This window comes from Danio aesculapii, chromosome 11 (genome assembly GCF_903798145.1).
Source record: "Danio aesculapii chromosome 11, fDanAes4.1, whole genome shotgun sequence".
NCBI classification, from domain to species: Eukaryota; Metazoa; Chordata; class Actinopteri; order Cypriniformes; family Danionidae; genus Danio; species Danio aesculapii.
Genome location: NC_079445.1, coordinates 2,444,653 through 2,464,439, shown reverse-complemented (window position 1 = coordinate 2,464,439; position 19,787 = coordinate 2,444,653). Strand labels below are relative to the sequence as shown.

At 35.8% G+C, this 19,787-nt stretch overlaps 1 protein-coding gene across 1 annotated transcript; it reads right to left on the bottom strand.

Annotated features, from left to right (window-relative positions):
- Positions 1–672: 672 nt before the first annotated feature.
- LOC130237364 (phosphatidylinositol 5-phosphate 4-kinase type-2 gamma-like) lies at positions 673–16,770 on the bottom strand. The gene is made up of 10 exons (XM_056468295.1): positions 16,433–16,770; positions 14,990–15,087; positions 9,769–9,865; positions 7,331–7,483; positions 6,811–6,957; positions 6,622–6,660; positions 6,380–6,493; positions 3,448–3,712; positions 1,120–1,223; positions 673–972 (listed from the first exon to the last, which is right to left on the bottom strand). The coding sequence occupies exons 1-10, from the start codon at positions 16,583–16,585 to the stop codon at positions 889–891; spliced, it is 1,254 nt and encodes a 417-aa protein (XP_056324270.1). The 5' UTR covers positions 16,586–16,770; the 3' UTR covers positions 673–888.
- Positions 16,771–19,787: the final 3,017 nt, after the last annotated feature.

The following is a 19,787-nucleotide window of genomic DNA, read 5'->3' as shown; positions in this document are numbered from 1 at the left end:
GTCAAACCTGTAAAAACATATCAAGTGTACGTAACAGATGTCTTTTTCAAAATATTCACATACATTTGTCAAGTCACCTTTATTATAGTGCTTTACACTATACAACACACCAAAAGCACCTTTAGAGATAAACAGGCGAAATAGGACAATATTAGCAACAGGGTGAAGTTCAATATAGCTTTAAACAGCTTCACAAAAACACAGCAAAGTTATCGGTTCAGTGTTAATTCAATACAGATGCTAATAATGTTGAAGGGTGGGATTTATTTGTAAGGCAGCCCTACAGACCCCATCTGAACCACATGAGAACATACTAGAGTAATTTATAGTAAACGCTAGTTTCATCATAGTATAGGAAGGTTTAATATAGTATATATACATTACAGTATTTATAACACTTTGTTAATGAATGCTACAGCATACTGTAATATTAACTATAGTGAACTGATAAACTGTAATAAATACTGTAGTATAGTACTACAGTAAACTCTTGTGTATTGTAGTATAATATAGCCATAGTTGTAGAAAACTACAGTATTGTGGAATTTGTTTATATTACAGTTGTTGTTCTATTACCACAGCTGATTAATTCAATTACCTTACTATAGTATGGTTCATTTATAAGTTACTATAGTATTTTATTTCTTGTGGAAGAGAAGAAAAAGTGACTCAAACTTCACAAGGTGACATAAAATATATATATTTTTAATCTGAAGGAGACATTCTCACTTTAATTGTGACTAGCAAAAGCAATTTAATGACAATTGTGTAATTACTTAAAGTCATAATCATTGAAAAATGCTTTTAAAATAATGAATTGAGAACATTTTACAAGCTCCCAAGCAATGTTGTGTCTACTAGATCTGGAAGAATACATCTAAAATACTTTTAATTAGCGAAGATGTTTGCGATGAATTCTCGAAACCGTTTGGCGTATTGTTCGGGATGAACCGTAGAGATCTCAGCCCCGGCCTGTAAATCCAAAACAGAATAAGAAATGAGTAACATTTAATATCCCAAAAGAATCAAAGCTATGTATTTAAAGATCAGCTTAGACTTATTAAACTGAAGTAAAATAGCACTGAAAGAACTGCACAGTAAATCCTGATGTTGACTCACTCCATGCTTGACTGTTTTTGCGGCATGAGCTGCTCTCTTCTTGGTGTCATACTGGGTCAGAATATCGATAAGACCCATGAAGTAAACCTCTCTACATGGAGCACCTACACCGAGAAGAGAGGAACACACAGTAATGACTATTTCAATTATACACCTTCATTGCTAATTTGAATCTGTGCTAAAAAGCCATTCAAATTATGTGAGAGGACATTTACTTTGTGAGGAATATAACAATGCAAAAAACAACAGCAAAACCTTTTATCATCATTGATAAACCTTGAATAGTTTCAATGTTATTTATTATTGTAACATTGCTCATTTATTCAGTTTTTTAATCCATTTGCATATCCATTATATTTAATCTAAAGAAAAATGATGGCCTTTTAAAAGCCTCCTATTACGCTTTTTCCTCTTTCAGAGCATTGAAAATATATACACAGTTACAAAGTTAATCTCTAAATCAAGCACTGTTTCTGAATAAACTAAAACTCAATTTGATATCTTGAGTTTTTCCCATGGAATGAAGATGTCACAGATGTAAACAACCCAAATGTAATTAATTCCCACCAATCTTAAGGCAATCCTGGTTGATTGTTAGTGTGTTGTCAACAGTTCCATACAGAGATCTGCGGTGGAAAATAATTAGGGAATATTTATTGGCTATAGAACTTGTAGTATCACTGGAGTCATGATGAAAACAGTTTTTAAACATAAGATAGTAAATAGGTTTAATTTTTCATATGTCGATAGTTCATGAATTGGCCACGAAAGGAGATATTATTACCAATTTATAAAGGCAGGGGTGCCCAAACTTTTTTTTATGAAGGGTCAAAAAGCTGCCATGGGTACTTCCTAATTTATTTATTAATAATTAAAAATAGCCAGAAAACAAAGCTTTTTATTAACTAATACAGTATAATTTTTTTGTGTTTTGATAATGAACATATTACAGTAAATTTCTCGTTTATAACAGAATGGAGTTACACTAGTCAAGCTGGACCTGATTTAGCCTTGATTTGCTCGCAGATGTTATCTGCATTGTCCTCTATCTGTAAAGTGAACGTATTTACCGTTTTACAAAGAATTGAATTACAATTAACATTAAACTTTTAATTTTAGTTGGCTTTTTTGCAGCAATAAAACAAACAAACAAAAACTAGAAATCACAATCTCTGTTAAAATCATTCGCCCCCACCCTGCCCATCATTCTTACTCCTTTCTCAGATGGGATGGTGGGCCAAATCAACGGTTACAATGGGCCAACTTTGGCCCGCGGGCCCTAGTTTGGGCATTTCTGTTCAAGAGGTTCCAAACCTTTTTTCCTGTTGAACACAACAGACGACATTTTGAGGGATGTCAATAACAGGTAGCCATTGACATGCAGTGAAAATAAAGATACTATGGTTTTAAATATGTTGTTAAAATACTAAGTCAAAGGCTACAGGTTTCCAAACATTCTTCAAAATATCTTCTTTTGTATTCAACAGAAAAAAATAATTTTGGAGAGTAAATGATGACAGAATTAACTATCGCTTTAATGCGCTGGTACTTTTCGCCCACTCTAGGAAGGCAATTTCTTCACCAAAAGTATCCATTTACAGATATAACCAAGATTATGCCAACTTGTGTTTTTTTGCAACTGCCATGAGAATTTGTAAAATGTATATGTGATGAAACTGGCTGAGATTCATTTATCAGTTTGATTAGAAAACCATATATCAGGAGTTAAAACCATCAAAGCTCATCCAGATGTTTTGTTTGTTGTTGACTGAGCTCTAAAGGCTCCGCCTATTCTAAATTGCATTTAAAGAGACACATGGCAACAGCATGTTTGCAATCTCAAAAAAGGGGCATTTACAGCACTATCTAATGAAAGATGCATGAGGTATTTTGAGCTGAAATGTCTAAAAAGTTATGTCTAACAAAGTCTATTTCATTTTTAGATTCATTCATTCATTTTCCTTCAGCTTAGTCCCTTATTTATCAGGAGTTGCGACAGTAGAATTAACTGCCAACTATTCCTGCATATGTTTTACACAGCGGATGCCATTGCAGCTGCAACCCAGTACTAGGAAACACCCATACACTATGGGCAATTTAGTTTATTCAATTCACCTATAGCGCATGTGTTTGGACTGTGGGGGAAACCGGAGCACCCAGAGGAAACCCACGCCAACATGGGGAGAACATGCAAACTCCACACAGAAATGCCAACTGGCCCAGCCGGGACTCGAACCAGCGACCTTCTTGCTGTGCTAACCACTGAGCCACTGTGCCGCCCCCTACATTTATATTCTATTTACAAATTGAGGAGACCGAAAAGCTCACCATCTACGCTCTGGATGGCATACACATCAACATACGGGTCAAACTCTCCTGGACCAAGAGGTTTGTAGGAGCTCATGTATCCTGCAATGCCCTCAGGGGACGTCCTGAGAGAGCACACCGCTGGAAGGTGGAGATCATTCTCTGAATCTTCTTCCTCTTCGCTTAAAGAGTCCTTCATCTCCTCTTCTTCCTCCTGTTCTGCCCTCCCGACGTCATGAATACCCAGCAGAAGACTGTAGTCCATGATCTTCAGACGCACAAGAAACTGCAACAAAACATTTACACATACAGCTGAAGTCAAAATTATTGAGAACATTTCTCAAATGATGTTTAACAGAGCAAGAAATTTTTCACAGTATTTCCTATAATATTTTTTCTTCCAGAGAAAGTCTTATTAGTTTTATTTCGGCTAGAATAAAAGCAGCTTTTAATTATTTAATAACCATTTTAAGGTCAATATTATGTTTGATGACAGTGTGACTGAGTGTGGAATCATGGGAGTTGTGGTCTTCCTCATTCTAATGCTACGTTCACACCAGACGCAGATGAAGCAAAGACGCAAAATAGACATCCGGTGGAGCTATTCGTGCGAATGAGGCAGTGCGAAATTCTGAACTTTCACTCATTTGCACCGGGTTAACTTATCAGGAGCTTGCTCTTGTAGAGGCGTGATTATGATGTAGCGCCTGCTGTTGGTGTCCCGAGGCAAAATCGTCTTGGCGACACTGGACAACAGCTTAGTTTTTGGCTCAGTCAGAAGCACCGCTGAAAGCTTCCATCATCCAGGTATAGTTTCTAGAGGAGTTGATGAACTCACAGAGCTGGGTGCATCTCTGAGAGGATCTCGTGGACCCAGACACGGCGCCGAATGAATATATGCTTTTTTTCAGCCTTCCTTAAGCACATAAAGCACAGCTACTATCTCAATAAAATCCATGTTAGCCCTTTAACAACAAAACTGCCCATGACATGAATCTGCATCTATTGTGAAGTGAATTTAAGGTGCTCAACTCAAAATGTTCACGCGTTTATTTACACGCAAATTAGCGCAATTTATTCACGCAAGCCGCATCTGGTGTGAACACCCCAAAAGGGACTCTTGCAGAAATCATGTTGATGATGAGTGAAGTATTCAACATTTATTATCATGTCATATATTGAACGTTTACAGCGATAACGGATGTAATGCTACTCACAATCATTCAGAGAAGACAAATGCAGGAACTGGCAAACATTCAAGAACTTTAGTCATAAAATAAAAAAAATGTAAACAACATGTAAAACCAAAGTATCCATCTGGAGATCCCCTGTGGGACTTGAGACTTGGCAAACACTCGTACATAGAGCTCTCAGCCCCCGCCCACACTCATACCAAACTGACCAATCGCATGATGCTCCATGTCATCATAAATTGTAGTTACATGTTTGAGAGGTTTTAATGCAACTTTTAATACAGTGTTGTGTAAATAACACTTTTGTTTCAATATGTCAGATGAAAACACTTCCTTTTTCAGTGATAATGGGGCCCTATCATACACCCGGCGCAATAAGGCGCAAGATGCCTTTGGCATGATTCGTTGCTATTTTCAGACCAGCGCAACCCTAATTTTCACATTTTGCACCATGTTGTTTCAATAGCAAATCCATTTGCGCCACTTTGTGGACTCATGGGTGTGCTGGTCTAAAAAGGAGTTGTGTGAAGGCGTATTGTTGGTGTGTTGGTATTTTGAGGACCTGAAATAAACCGTGCCATTGACCAACTAAAAGCTGCTCTAAAGTACAGCTCAGAGAGCATTAGTTATGCATCTATGTGCGTTCAAACGCTTAAACATTGCTTAATACACACAGGATGTACAGCAATACACAAATATATTTACAAATGAATAAATAAAGGATTAAAATGTTGTTTTATTTATTTATTTATTTTCTAGATAAATACAAAAACCACAGCCTCCATGCCTTCTTCATGAAAGGGGGGTTGTTGGGGGGTCAGTTGTTTTTGTATAAATGTTATTATTAGCAATATTATTTATTATATGGATATTTATATTTGCTTTAATAAAAACAAGTTTAGCTTTGTCCACCTGTGGGGTTTTGGAGACGTCTGCATCACCATATGGGGCAAAAGAACAGGACGTGTGTTTGGATATAGCTCATTTTTTTTATCACACTTCATTATTATTGTTCATTTATTCCTTTGCTGGAAATTAGAACTGAATTTAGAAATAGTTCTAAAACAAATCTTTGAGCTTAACAAACGTAATTAAAAATGTAGACTAATGGATGTCTTCAGTGGAGTGAGTTTCCACCGTTTCCTTACTTCACTAAAGTAAAGGAGTAAAGAGTTAAAGTAAAGTAAAGAGGCCGATTGGAGGAGGCTCGTTCTTTATCCTCGCGCTGCAGATGCTCTGTTTAACTGTTTTCTTGCTAGTAATCCATTCAGTTGTCACACGTACAAAGTCCGCCATGTAAATAGCAACTGGGAACTGGGAGATGAGTCTCTGATTGGTTTAATGCATGTGATGCTCAAAACACACCCAGAACTCATTAAGAGCACAACCCTGTCAGACCATGCGCCGGGGCACAAACCGTATTTCTCCATTCTTAAAATAGCAAAAGTGAATTCAGACACATCCTTAATGCTTTTGCGCCATGTGCTTTACACTTTGCGCCTAGATCGGTAAAATAGAGCCCTTGTACTAAACTGAATGGAATATTTTTTAAACTGTCTGCATTATTTGCCTATATTTATCCTTGTAAAGTGGCTTGACAACAATATATTTTTTAAAAAGGTTCATTTGGGTGTGAAAATGGCCTCAGTTTATCCATATAGCCATGAGTAAAAACAATTGAACCATAGTTCCACATATATTGAAACATAATGTACATTTGAATGAGATAATCAGTCAATGAAATCATTCAATCCTCTCACCTCAACATCCCTGTTGAGTTTATCCAGAAGCTTCTCCTTCTCCTCGTCACTGATGTACACTCGCTGCATGTTATTTCTGAAATCCACATCCTTGAATGTAGGCAGTTCTTTCACCTGGGTTTTCATATTATTTTCAACCAATGATTCACATTAGAACGCAATGAAACATTAAATATACTGATATAAGACAGAAATGCGGTAGAAATGCTTGATAAACGTAACACGATCTAATTATTTCTTACCTTTTCTTTGTCACTTGCTTCTCGAGAAACCAATGACCCCTATAAAATGAGTAAAAAACTATTGATCCCTCCACTTCTTATGTTCTGCTGTGTTTTGAATGAGCTAAAGTTGCAACAATTCAATTCCTCACAATGGAAACCAATTGGCAAAACAGTGTAAACAATGAGTAAATAGTTAATTTTCTCTACCTTGAGGTCATATTTTCTGTGGATTGTTAGTCGGTGGCTGAACATATTCCTCATGACTAAAAGGTATGTGTCTTCATTGTCCACAGTGACGCGGTACATGCCGAGGAGTTGAGGAAGTAATGTGCTGCCATGACATGTTACAATGTGCTGAGGGGAAAAGGAAAATCATTATATTGTTGAAAAAATGGTCTAGGTTCAGTAAATAGTTGGTTGGTTAATTGACAGGTGAACAGTCAAGCTATATCTCAATAAATATATTAAATTTAGCAACACAATACACTGTTTACGTAAGTTAAGTTGCTCTAGTTTATCCATTAACAAGACATATATCCATCCAAACAGTATTCTAGATTATCTCAATAGCAGGTGCTTGGTTAATGCCGTAAACAATGAGAATCTACACTCACAACACAAGCAAATACAGAAACACGGCAAATACTCACAACACATACAGAAATAAGATGCAAACACTCTGAATTGAACTGAATTGAAATGTACTTTTTAAAACACTATTCGGTACCTGATGATATTCTGAAAGGATGTTGTGCATGTCCTCCACCTCTTCACTTGAGATCTGCTTGACAATTAGTGTTCGGTCATATGATTTCAACAACAACAACACTGCTTCCTCACCCTTGTCATCCTTTACTGGAGGACTTCGTGTTAGAGAAACCTGAAAAATACATGTAGAAAATTGAAAGCATAAAATCAAAGTCATGCCTTATTAATTCATATTTGGCAGGGGAAAATATGCGTAAATCATAATATAAAAATTATGATTATTAGAGTGGAGCCAAATACTCATTTTTGAGGCTTACAGGAGAGAAAATAATTTAACAAAGCTTTAAAAACACTCAGATAATCAAGAGACTTCCACCAAAGTCCAAAGACATGCGCTATAGGTGAATTGGGTAGTGTATGTGTGTGAATGAGAGTGTATGGGTGTTTTCAGTAATGGGTTGCAGCTCGAAGGACATCCGCTGCATAAAAACATATGCTGGATAAGTTGGTGGTTCATTCCACTGTTGCAACCCCAGATTAATAAAGGGACTAAGCTGAAAATAAAATAAATGAATATATATTCACATGAATACAGTTTATTCACATATATTCCATTTATTCACATGGTTTTCCCACAGTCATTCTGCCCTTAAAGGGACACCTTGTTCACCCAAAAGTTAAAAAAAATCTGTCATCCTTTATTCTCCTTCAAGTGTTTCCAAACCATTATGAGTTTCTCTCTTCTGTCAAACACAAAATAACATATTTTAAAGAAAGCTAAAAAAAACCAAAACCATAGTATTTTTTTCATACAATGGAAGTCAATGGTTACTGGTATTCAACTTTTTTCAAAATATCTTATTTGTGTTCTACAGAAGAGAGAAACTAATAATGGTTTGGAAACACCTGAGAGTATATAGTGTGTAAATTGTCATTTTTTGGTCAACTATCCCTTTAAGAGTTTAAATGTTTTCTGAGTTTTGTTCAGAAAGAAGATTACAGTCAGTTTGCGCCCTCTAGCGGGTATATAGAAGTAATCCTGCTTTCAATACACTGGTTTTATTTTTATAGTGTGCATATGCTTTTTAAAAGTGAATCTGTTATTATAAAAATAATACAAATATTGAAACACAATGCATTTTTAGAATAGCTCTGTGTAGATTACACACGGACAATTAAGCAAATATCAGTTTTACAAGGGGTTTACAAAGGCAACAGACTGTGAAAATAACCAGCTTCTAATGGTAAATATGAATTAATTCTAGTGTTTATAATCAGACTTGATAAAAACAGTCTGCAGAAACACTTTGATTGACATTCTCCCCTTTGTACGTGTCATCAGAGGGGGAAAGACCCGCCCACTAGTGACCATCTCTCCCTCATTAGCATAAACAGCCTTGAGTGAGAAGCAGCTGTATGTCATTAGTTTTGAAATCTGACACAAAGGCATTTGTAGCTCCACCCTCTTTTGAACAGAGCACAATCTCATTTGAATTTAAAGCGACAGTCACCAAAACGCCACCGTTAGGTTCAAAGCCTAAAAAGGACAGTTTCAGAGAGTTAAAAAACATTACTTGTGGGCCATTTTGTAGGGACATCAGAGATTATCCTGCTGCTGAATCTCCAATATAATTAGATATGAAAGAAATATACATGTGGTGTGGAGATAATTGACGTATCTTGTAACTAAGCAACAGAAACAGTCCATTAATAAGCAAGTAGTTTGTCCCAAAGCTTGCATACTCTTGTTACACACTCGAAAGTGTTTTTAGAATGTAGCATATGTATGCAAATTGGGAAGGAGTATAGGAGATGCAAATGTCACCTCACAGCAAGAAGGTTGCTGGTTCGAGTCCCGGCTGGGTCAGTTGGCATTTCTGTGTGGAGTGTGCATGTTTTCCTCGTGTTGGCGTGGGTTTCCTTCAGGTGTTCCAGTTTCCCCCACAGTCCAAACACATGCGCTATAGGGGAATTGGGTGAACTAAATTGGCCGTAGTTGTGTGAGCATGTGAGAGTGTGTGAGAGTGCATGGGTGTTTCCCCAGTATTGGGTTGCAGCTTGAAGAGCATGCGCTGTGTAAAACCTATGCTGGATAAGTTGGCGGTTCATTCCGCTGTGGCGATAGCTGATTAATAAAGGGACTAAGCTGAAAGAAAATGAATGAATGAATTCTAGAATCCCCCATATGTAGTGTCCTTACTGACGCGTGCCTCATGCAAACAAAAGCAAATGATGGCCAGCATTCAAATGTGATTGAGCTCATGTGACCTAAAAACACCTATAAAGTGTATGCGTTTAAGCAGCCTACCTGACCATATCTATTCAAATAATGCAAACGAGAGGCTTTCTGCTGTTTATCTCACTGTATGGTATCATGCGGCACAGCTGCGATGTTCAGTCATGACAAAACATCAGCTTTTCATGCTTTGACGCTTAAACTCTACAGAAATCTCTTACCTGATAATCCTGATGTTCAACTCCAAATCGCTCTCTCAGATTCCTGAACACCAGAGGACAGTACTCCTTAAACTTGAAATGTCCAGGGAGGTTTTCCCTGAAAATATACAAATAAATTAATACAAATTGTTTTTTTAACTGCGTAAATGCATCTCTAATATTTCTAATAATTTCTCTTTATTGCATGGAAATTATATATTATTTTCTTAATAAATTGCCAAACTTAAACACAAAAATGTGTGGAGATTATTGTAAAAGGCAAAAAAAATTAAATAAATAATAATATAATTTATATTATATATATATATATATTATATATATATATATATATATATATATATAGATATATATATATATATATATATATATATATATATAATAAAATAAATTATAAAAAAATAATAATAATAAAAATAAAAAAAATAAAAACAAATATATAATAAGTGGTGGGCCATTTATCTGCGTTAACGTGCTGTGTTTATGCAAGACTCTTATCATGTGATAAAAAATATGGCGTTAATCTATTCTTAAAGTTGGGTGGGAGCTGGGTCTACTCTACGCAAGTTAGGATGACTTTCACTATTGATATTTTAGTGCGGATGTATACCTGACCGGTGAGCCGTCTGACAAAAAGTGCGCTTCTGTGTCAAATCAGCAGGATTGCCCTTCTGGATCTTTCACTTACTTCAAAGACACGACTGACTGCGCTTACATGGACATCAGTAATTCTAGTTATTTGCCTAATAGACAATAATTTAATGAAGGTGTTTACGTGAAGTGCTTTCATGTAAGAGTTCCCTGTAATTTTGGGGTGACGTAAACTGCAGTTCGGCAGTTTCACCTTGAACTCATGAACATTTCATTCATGCCCCCGTGACAAACTGTGGTGTTAGACGCAAATAAGGGAGTAGGGACTGGAGAGAGTGTTATGGAATTTAATAACACACGCAGAATGGAAAGAAAAAAAGCGTCCGCATTCGCGATGTGTGTGTGTTTGTGTGTGTGTGGTCCTTTTACTGACAGCAGTGTGGTGGGATCTTGTCGGAAAATATGGAGGAAAAGTCCTACACTGGCGGTAATAGTTTGATTGCGGTGTTTACTTCAATATTGCCACTAATATCTGCGTACTCCACGTCTTAATTCCATTTCTGTTTAGTTCAGTTCTGACTTTAGTCAGATTAAGGTCATCAAAAATCGCTGTTTGGAGCTTATTTAGACCTACAGTTCAACATTCATGTTTAACTGAATAAACAGTAAACACAAGCACATCTTTATTGAACATCATTTATTTTCCATCACCAATTATCATAGCAGATCAGTTTCTCAAGCAGTTTGTGATGCATTTTGGAAACCGGAGATGAAGCCCCTGGTCTAATGCGCCACCCTGGCTGAAAACCCGTTCTCAAAGACTTAAACAACTGAATATGAGTGAAACTATATATATAACTAATTATATATATATATATATATATATATATATATATATATATATATTATATATATGATATATATATATATATATATATATATATATATATATATATATTATATATTAAAATTATATACAATATGAATAAATTATTAAAAATATATATTTGTATTTGGATATATATTATTTATATGATTATTTTATTATATTAATAGTTAAGGATACATTAATGAATAAAAACAATTTTATTACACATTATATTATAATACCTAATTAATTATGAATTAAAAAAAGAATATATATGAGTGTAATAAATAAATCATGTAATATGAATATATGTGTGTGTAAAAAAAATTTTTTATTTCCATTCTCCTTACAGGCACAGTTTCTTTAACTTATATTACGTGACATGTCATTTGACCCAAACACAAGCTGTCAGAAGTACAACTTGTGTACAGAGCATTTTCAGTGGAATGTGCATGATTTTTTTATGATCATGATCTTTATGGGTCAATTTGACCTTCAATTTCATGGTTAATGACAGCTGCTATTTTGCCAGACTCTAAACTTCCCTCTGAGGGTCTTTACATTCATGCATTTGGGCAGATCTCTGTTACTCAGACAATTTTACACTGCATTGACCTTTTATATCTTTTAAGCAGGGTTGTTTTGCAGTGTTAAATATTGATTCGAGTCCCAGCAGGGTCAGTTGGCAATTTTCTGTGTGGAGTTTGTGCATGTTCTCGCAGTGTTGGCGTGGGTTTCCTCCGGGTGCTCCGGTTGTAGGGGACTTTAGGGGAATTGAATAAACTAAATTGGCCATAGTGTATGTGTGTGTGTGTGGTGTGTGAAAAAAAAATTAATGAAAGGAAGGAAATGATATACTATTGAACACTTATAAATACTCCAGGGAAGTTGAGTGATATGACAGAGCTTCTCTGAATAAATGATATGCTCTGTCCTGTCTGGAAATTGTAGACATTTCATCATAAGAACTGTGGGTAAGGTTGAATATTAGTGGGGTCACAAGTTCGGAGTGTTTGCCAGAAACTCCCCGCTCCATCACCATAAAAGTCTCCATACCAGGACAGATTATGAGGTTTACAAAAGATTTGTGTAATTCACATGTGGCCATGCAAAACAGTCTGAACGCCGTGACTATTTAAAACCAGACATGACAAATATGTTTTCAAAATATTAATATTTACACTGTTTTTAAATACAAAAAGTGGAAGAATTAAAGTTAAACTGATCTGCACTTATAAAAGCCACAAAACTATTAAAGGACAGGAGATTTATATCATGAATAATGTCTTTCTTACTTAAGAGTTTTATTTTGTTTATTGTTCAAATATCTTTTAAAAAAGTTAAAAACAAGACACATTTTCTACACTGCAAAAACTGCTTTTCTTATTAAGGTTTTGTTCTTGTTTCAAGTCTAAATATCTAAAAATCAGTGATTCATTCATTTTCTTTTCGGCTTAGTCCTTTTATTAATCCAGGGTCGCCACAGCGGAATGAACCACCAACTTATTCAGCACATGTTTTATGCAGCGGATGCCCTTCCAGCCACAACCCATCTCTGGGAATCATCCATACACACTCACTCCCACTCATACGCTACGGACAATTTAGCCTTCCCAATTGACCTGTACCGCATGTCTTTCACTGTGGGGGAAACTGGAGCACCAGGAGGAAACCCACGCGAACGCAGGGAGAACATGCAAACTCCACACAGAAACGCCAACTGACCCAGCCGAGGCTCGAACCAGCGACCTTCTTGCTGTGAGGCGACAGCACTATCTACTGCACCACTGCGTCGTCCCTATCTAAAATTCATTACATCAAAAAAGCTTTTTTTGCATTATTTTGCTTGTTTTAACAAAAAACTCACTTCATTTTGACTATTTCTTAAATTTCTGAATTAAATTAGTGACTTTAACGCTTCTTGATTTCATAATTTTTAGATATTTGGAATAGCATTTGTTTGAAAATTTGAAGATTGTTGTCTTGTTTTCTGAAATAAAAGAAAAAAAAAATCCTAAATATGAGCAAAACAATCTTATTTTAAACCATTCATTCATTTTCCTTTGGCTAAGTCCCCTTTTTTATCAGGGGTCGTCACAGCGGAATGAACCGGCAACTATTCCAGCATATGTTTTACACAGCGGATGACCTTTCAGCTGCAACCTAGTACTGGGAAAACCACCCACACACCATACACTACAGCCAATTTAGCTTATTCAATTCCCCTATAGCGCATGTGGTTTGGACTGTGGTGGAAACCGGAGCACCAGGAGAAAACCCACGCCAACACAGGGAGAACATGCAAACTCCACAGAGAAATGCCAACTGGCCTAACTGGGACTCGAACCAGTGACCTTCTTGCTGGGAGGCGACAGTGCTAACCCTGAGCCACCCATTTTAAAACCAAAGACAAGATAATATTGCTTACCCCACTGGCAGATTATTTTGCTTGTTTTAAAGAAAATTTCACTTAATTGTATGTATTGTATATATACACTTCCTGACAAAAGTCTTGTCGTGAATCTCAGTTGTAAGAGCAACACATAATAACTTGACTTCTAGTTGATCATTTGGAAAAGTGGCAGAAGGTGGAGTTTTTCCCAATGAATCATCTGTTGAGCTGCATCCCAATCATCACACATATTGGCAGAGACCTACTGGAACCAGCATGGACTCAAGATTCTCACAGAAATCAGTCAAGTCTGGTGAAGGAAAAAATCATGGTTTGGGGTTACATTCAGTATGGGGGCGTGCGAGAGATCTGCAGAGTGGATGATCAACATCAACAGCCTGAGGTATCAAGACATTTGTGCTGCCCATTACATTACAAACCACAGAAGAGGGCAGATTCTCCAGCAGGATAAGCGCTCCTTCTCATACTTCAGCCTCCACATCAAAGCTCCTGAAAGCAAAGAAGGTCAAGGTGCTCCAGGATTGGCCAGCCCAGTCACCAGAGATAAACATTGTTGAGGCATGTCTGGGGTGAGATGGAGGAGGCATTGAAGATGAATCCAAAGACTCTTGATGAACTCTGGGAGTCCTGCAAGAAGGCTTTCTTTGCCATTCCAGATGACTTTATTAATCAGTGATTTGAGTCATGTCAGAGATGTATGGATGCAGTCCCTCCAAGCTCATGATGGAGTCAGACACAATCTTCATTCTGTTCCTCTGCAGCATGACCACATATTCTATACTGGACATTATTGGAAGGTTCAGTGACCAGACTTTTGTCTAAGCAAAGTCAGACCTTACTGTCCTAATGAAATCATTCAAAATTAAGGCATGATCATATTTATTTTAGTAAAATAAGCGTAATCTAGAGGCTTTTGCCTTTTATATAAGACACTTCTGATACCAAATAATCAACTAGAAGTCAAGTTATTATTTGTTGTTCATAAAACTTGGATAGGCGACAAGACTTTTGTCAGGTAGTGTATATGTATTGTAATGTGCTTCCTGAAAACAAGACAATAAAGTTTTACAAATAACTGAACAGTTTTTCGATAGATTTTAGACTAGAAGTAAAACAAAACTAAAATATTTTTTGCAGTGTAGCTATTTTTTGACCATTTTAATTGCATATTTATTCATCTGTAAATTTATATGTAGCCAGTCATGAAATGACTTAATTTTAGACAGTGCCAGGCAGTCATTTGTACTGACATGCCAAATAAATGTACCAAACTGACATGCCTATTGTTAGTCTGTCGGTCAGAAAGAGTTCCAGTGAAGTGTGTGGTGCAGAGTGTGTTTAATATGCCTTACTTGTTGAACAAATGATTGTTGACCTTCATCTTTATGTTGGCTTTGAAGTCGTCTGGAAGCAGCATTACTGGCATCGGCACTTGGAAGAGGTCGTTTATCTGCAATAGTTAAATGTGGGACGGGTTAAAAGGTTAAGGATGGCTGAACAAACATTTGCATTGGCGTTAATATAAATTAAAGGCACAGAATGCCATTTTGTCCACTAGAGGGGGTGTGTTCACAACAAACAAAGGCGTAGTTTGATGATAATTTTGACATATTATTTCTGACTTTAATGCAATATATCTGAGTTAAATATTGACTTAATTGACTTAATATTAAGTTTAATATTGACTTAATTTGATTGATTTAGGAATTGTTAGACATTTGGACAAGCATTTGATTGCAGTGTAGAAAATTAAAGATTGTTTTGTTTTCTGAAAAAAAAAAGTCAGAATTGAATGCAATTTTCTTCTTTAAAACAAAGTAAAACAATTTAATTTTAAACCAAAGACAGGATCATTTTGTTTACCCAACTTGCAGATTATTTAGCTTGTTTTATAGAAAATTTCACTTTATTTTCAGAAAACAAGACAGTAATTTTTTAACAAATAATAGATTTTTCTTTTGGACTAATTGATATTTTGACTAAAAACAAAACAAAAACTCAAAGAAAGAAAGTTTTGGGTTTTTTTGCAGTGTACTGTAGCTATTTTTTGACCATTTTATTTGTACATTTATTAATATGTAGTCAATCATAATTTCTAATCCAAATATCTACAAATTATTAAGCAAAAAAAATATTCATTCATTCATTTTCCTTTGGATTAGTCCCTTATTTACCAGGGGTCGCCACAACAGAATAACCCACCAACTATTCCAGTATATGTTTTACAAAGTGGATGCCCTTCCAGCTGCAACCCAGTACAGGGAAACACCCATGCGTTATCACATTCTCACACACGCTGTGTCTGAGTGTGTTGATTTTGTTTGTCCTTTAAGGCTGAAACAAACCAAACAAGAGAAACGCTGAAGCAATTGCTGATGAGAGATGAACGCGAATCGGCAGGAAAGCAGCAGAGCTTTTATTATGCCACAGTTCAGAACTTCCTGTTTTTCAGCTCATGGAGATGAAGCATCACTGATTTATCAGACTAAATACATTTTAGGCTTCGGTTATAGTGCAGCCTAACAAAACACACAACATATAAAAACCTCGCTGCTGTTTCCCTGTTTTCTAGAAAGCCAAACCTCAAATCAAGGGTGTGTGACGTCATTAGCATGAAAAAAGAAACATACATATTATGCTTTTAATGACAGCTCTTCTCCCAAGCACACTAATATTAAACAATGGACCTCATACTTTAGCACAATATATCATAATATATATAATATTTAAGCACCACACACACACACAAAAAAAATGATTAGATTTTGAATAAGAAAGTCTATAGAAACACATACCGTGTGATTGATGCCCCACATGAACACCGTCAGGATGGGGTCGCTGGCCCAGAACACCTCCACTTTTTGATGCACGAAGTGTTTTTTCTTGCTTTTGGTTCGTGAAAGTCTTCTCCCCGAAACAGCCCCTGACTTAGCAGGGGAAGACATCATTGCAGAAATCTAATAATCAACAGCTCGGTTATGACTTTGAGTGTCTTAAAAATCCAACAGACACTAATTATTGCAACTCAATACAGTAGTGAATAAACCTCTCCTCCGACTTGCTCAAAAACACAAGAGAAATACACTTGTAATAGCTTGATCCAAAACAGTCACATGCTTAATCAGCATTTCTGTTGGAGGCGTGTAGTTTCTCTCTTGAAGAAAAAATAATCCTCCTGGACAAATAATTGCCTGAAAGCAACAAATCTAGCAGTTTTTGTTAATACGGGGTTTATTTAATGCTCGTCCAGTGCTGGTGAAGGGATGAAGTGTGTGTGTACTGAGCTGAGGCGGTTAGTTGTGTTGACATAGGCAAATTTTTGCTCAGCCTTGCTGCAGTTTATTTCACCAGCACAATTGAACTGCATTTAAAACAAATGTGCTTACTTTATAATTACATAACTCTAACATATTTATGTGAATATATAAGAATATCCATGTTAATGTTATGTTTTTATATACATGGTTCTCAAAAATAGGCTATAGAACAATTAATAATGTCCTATATTTCTAGACTGAGGTAATGTTGGTTTTCACATTTGTTCACTTTTGATAACTTGTGATGCTCTCTATAATGTTTATTACACTACTTCAAGTTTACTCGGTCAAAAAAGACTTCAATGATAAATATGACTTCAAAACGACATTAGCTCTATTTAATTGACTGTAAACAACGTTGTACTTTCATAGTCATTGGCTGCTAATACGATTTCAATATTTAGGATTTGCAAAATACACTTTTCTGAAATTATATTATCAAGGAGAAATTCCAAGTGTGTGAATATAAAAGCAGCTTTACCTCAGTAGATTAGAGGTCACTGTTTAATCCTATCTGAAGTTATCCTAAAAGGACTAAATGAGCAGTTTTAAACATATTTTATGAGTTAAGTATATTCTGAACCACAGTATGAAGACATTATTAAATGAGTTAACTTATTATGTAAAAAAAAACAGAGATCAAAATGATAAATCAGATATTTTCCAGTGATTGCAGTTAATCAGGCACCTCCTGCTGGTTATTTCCTTAAAGTTCGCTTGAATTCCAATTCGTTTATTTTGCTAGCTCACATTGTTATTCTTAAAGTGAATAATTAGTCCGTGCAAGTTAATCTCCTGGAAACAGCGTTTGTTGTGGTAATCTTCAATGAAATTCTGTTCATTTGCTTGTCATGACAGGGGTCTTTCTGTTGACGTCAACCAGAGGATTTCCATAGCAACCGCATATTAATACCCTCTCTTACCGTTAGTTTGCTATGAGCATGTGTAAGACAAAGTCTCACCCCCTTTCTCTATATTCTGTTTCTGTTGGAAGTACATTAACATACTTCAATTAAAAATATATATATATTTAAAACAACAACAACAACATACTCAAATAAAAGTCTCAGCAACTTCCGGTTCAAGACTTTAATTCGCCACGTTTAAGATATGTTTTCTTTAAAAAAAAAAAAGTAGTGGTCTTCACTGCCTGATTGATATACTATATAAAGTGAGTATCCGACCTGACAAGAAGCACTGCATTAAATTACATTTTTCCCCACCATGTCTTCAAAATATGGAAATTTATTTTACTCCAGTATTTTCAATGGCGTTTCTTTCAAAGTCCCTTTAAGGCAAGTCTTAGTGTTTTCTGTCACCGTTTGTTTAGCCTGCATCTCAAATTTAACAGGGAGGGTGGATAATACATTTCCATACACACAAACACACGCTCTTTGTTAGGAATGCCTGTGCGGTCACTTGTTCATCAATGTAGAAAAGTCATATAAAATTATAATTTTCGTAATTTAAAAAAAATATTTGCATACTGACCACCGGGAAAACTCCCGATCATAGATATATATATGTGTATATCTTTGGCTCTGGATGAACACAGTCCTCCACTGCAGCTTGGTCCCACATTCACTGTTCCTATTTACTGTGACCTTTTATGTGAAGCTGCTTTGACAATCTACATTGTATAAGCGCTATACAAATAAAGGTGAATTGAATTGAATTGAATTTCAAAGGAGCTCTACACTGTACTAAAATGGCGGCTCTATTGACGTATTCCTTCCAATAGACAACAACAGTGTAGACGACATCTAATGTAAATAATGCTGGTCTTAGCTGGTCAGGCTGGAAAATTACCAGCTAAAACCAGCTTGACCAGCTGGGCCAGGCTGGGAGCCCAGCCAAAACCAGCTATGTCCATCTTAAACCAGGCTGGTCAAGTTGGTTTTAGCTGGATTAAGCTGGTCATTTTCCAGCCTGACCAGCTAAGACCAGGCTGGAAACCAGCCTGGAAATGGCCAAAATCCCTTTAAGACCAGCTTGGTCAACCAGCTAAAACCAGCCAACCAGCCTAGGCTGGTTTAAGCTGGATTTTTCAGCAGGGTACAATTTTTTTTAATGATAATTTAACTTTTTTAAATAAATTAATCAGATGCCAATGACTTTTTTTTGTTATACAAAGCTTATTTCCAGTCAGTTTGATTGATATAAATTGAGATCACTAGAAACGTTTATGTCTATGTTGGATGTGTGTTCAAACTAGGATTGGGAGATTATTGCTCAGATTAGTCTTGTTATTCTGTTTTTATTTGACCAATATTAGACTCAAATATGGTCTTGAACTGAGCCACATGTACAACAGAATAGTAGCGTACGGCAGGCGACACTGAAATCACAGAGACTGAGTTAAGAGTGAAGAGAAAATACTTATTATGACACATCCCTCAATGTTTTCCTGTTTGTTTTGTGTCACCCAAAATAATAAGTTGTTTAAACTTTAAAATTACTCTTCAGAAAAGGAACTTTTATATGAATGTGTCCTTAATGCAGATGCTCATTGTTTCTTGAGTTACATTGTCTTCTTTGATTCTAAGAAAGTGTTTCAATCTCTTTATTTTTACATGTATGTACATTCTTTAAAATTGCACACAAAAAGGGTCTCAAATATACACACACAGATATTGTGCAGCTATTTCAAAGAAAGGACAGTTAGCTAATATATTAATATATAAGTGAAGTTATGTATGCAACTTAAATATATTAAGAAATGTTAAAAAAAATATACATTTTATGTTTACTGTAATTTGTTCAAGACATATAGCACATTAATGGGAGATGGCATTGACTAAAAGAGTATATTATATTTTTTTACAGCTGAACA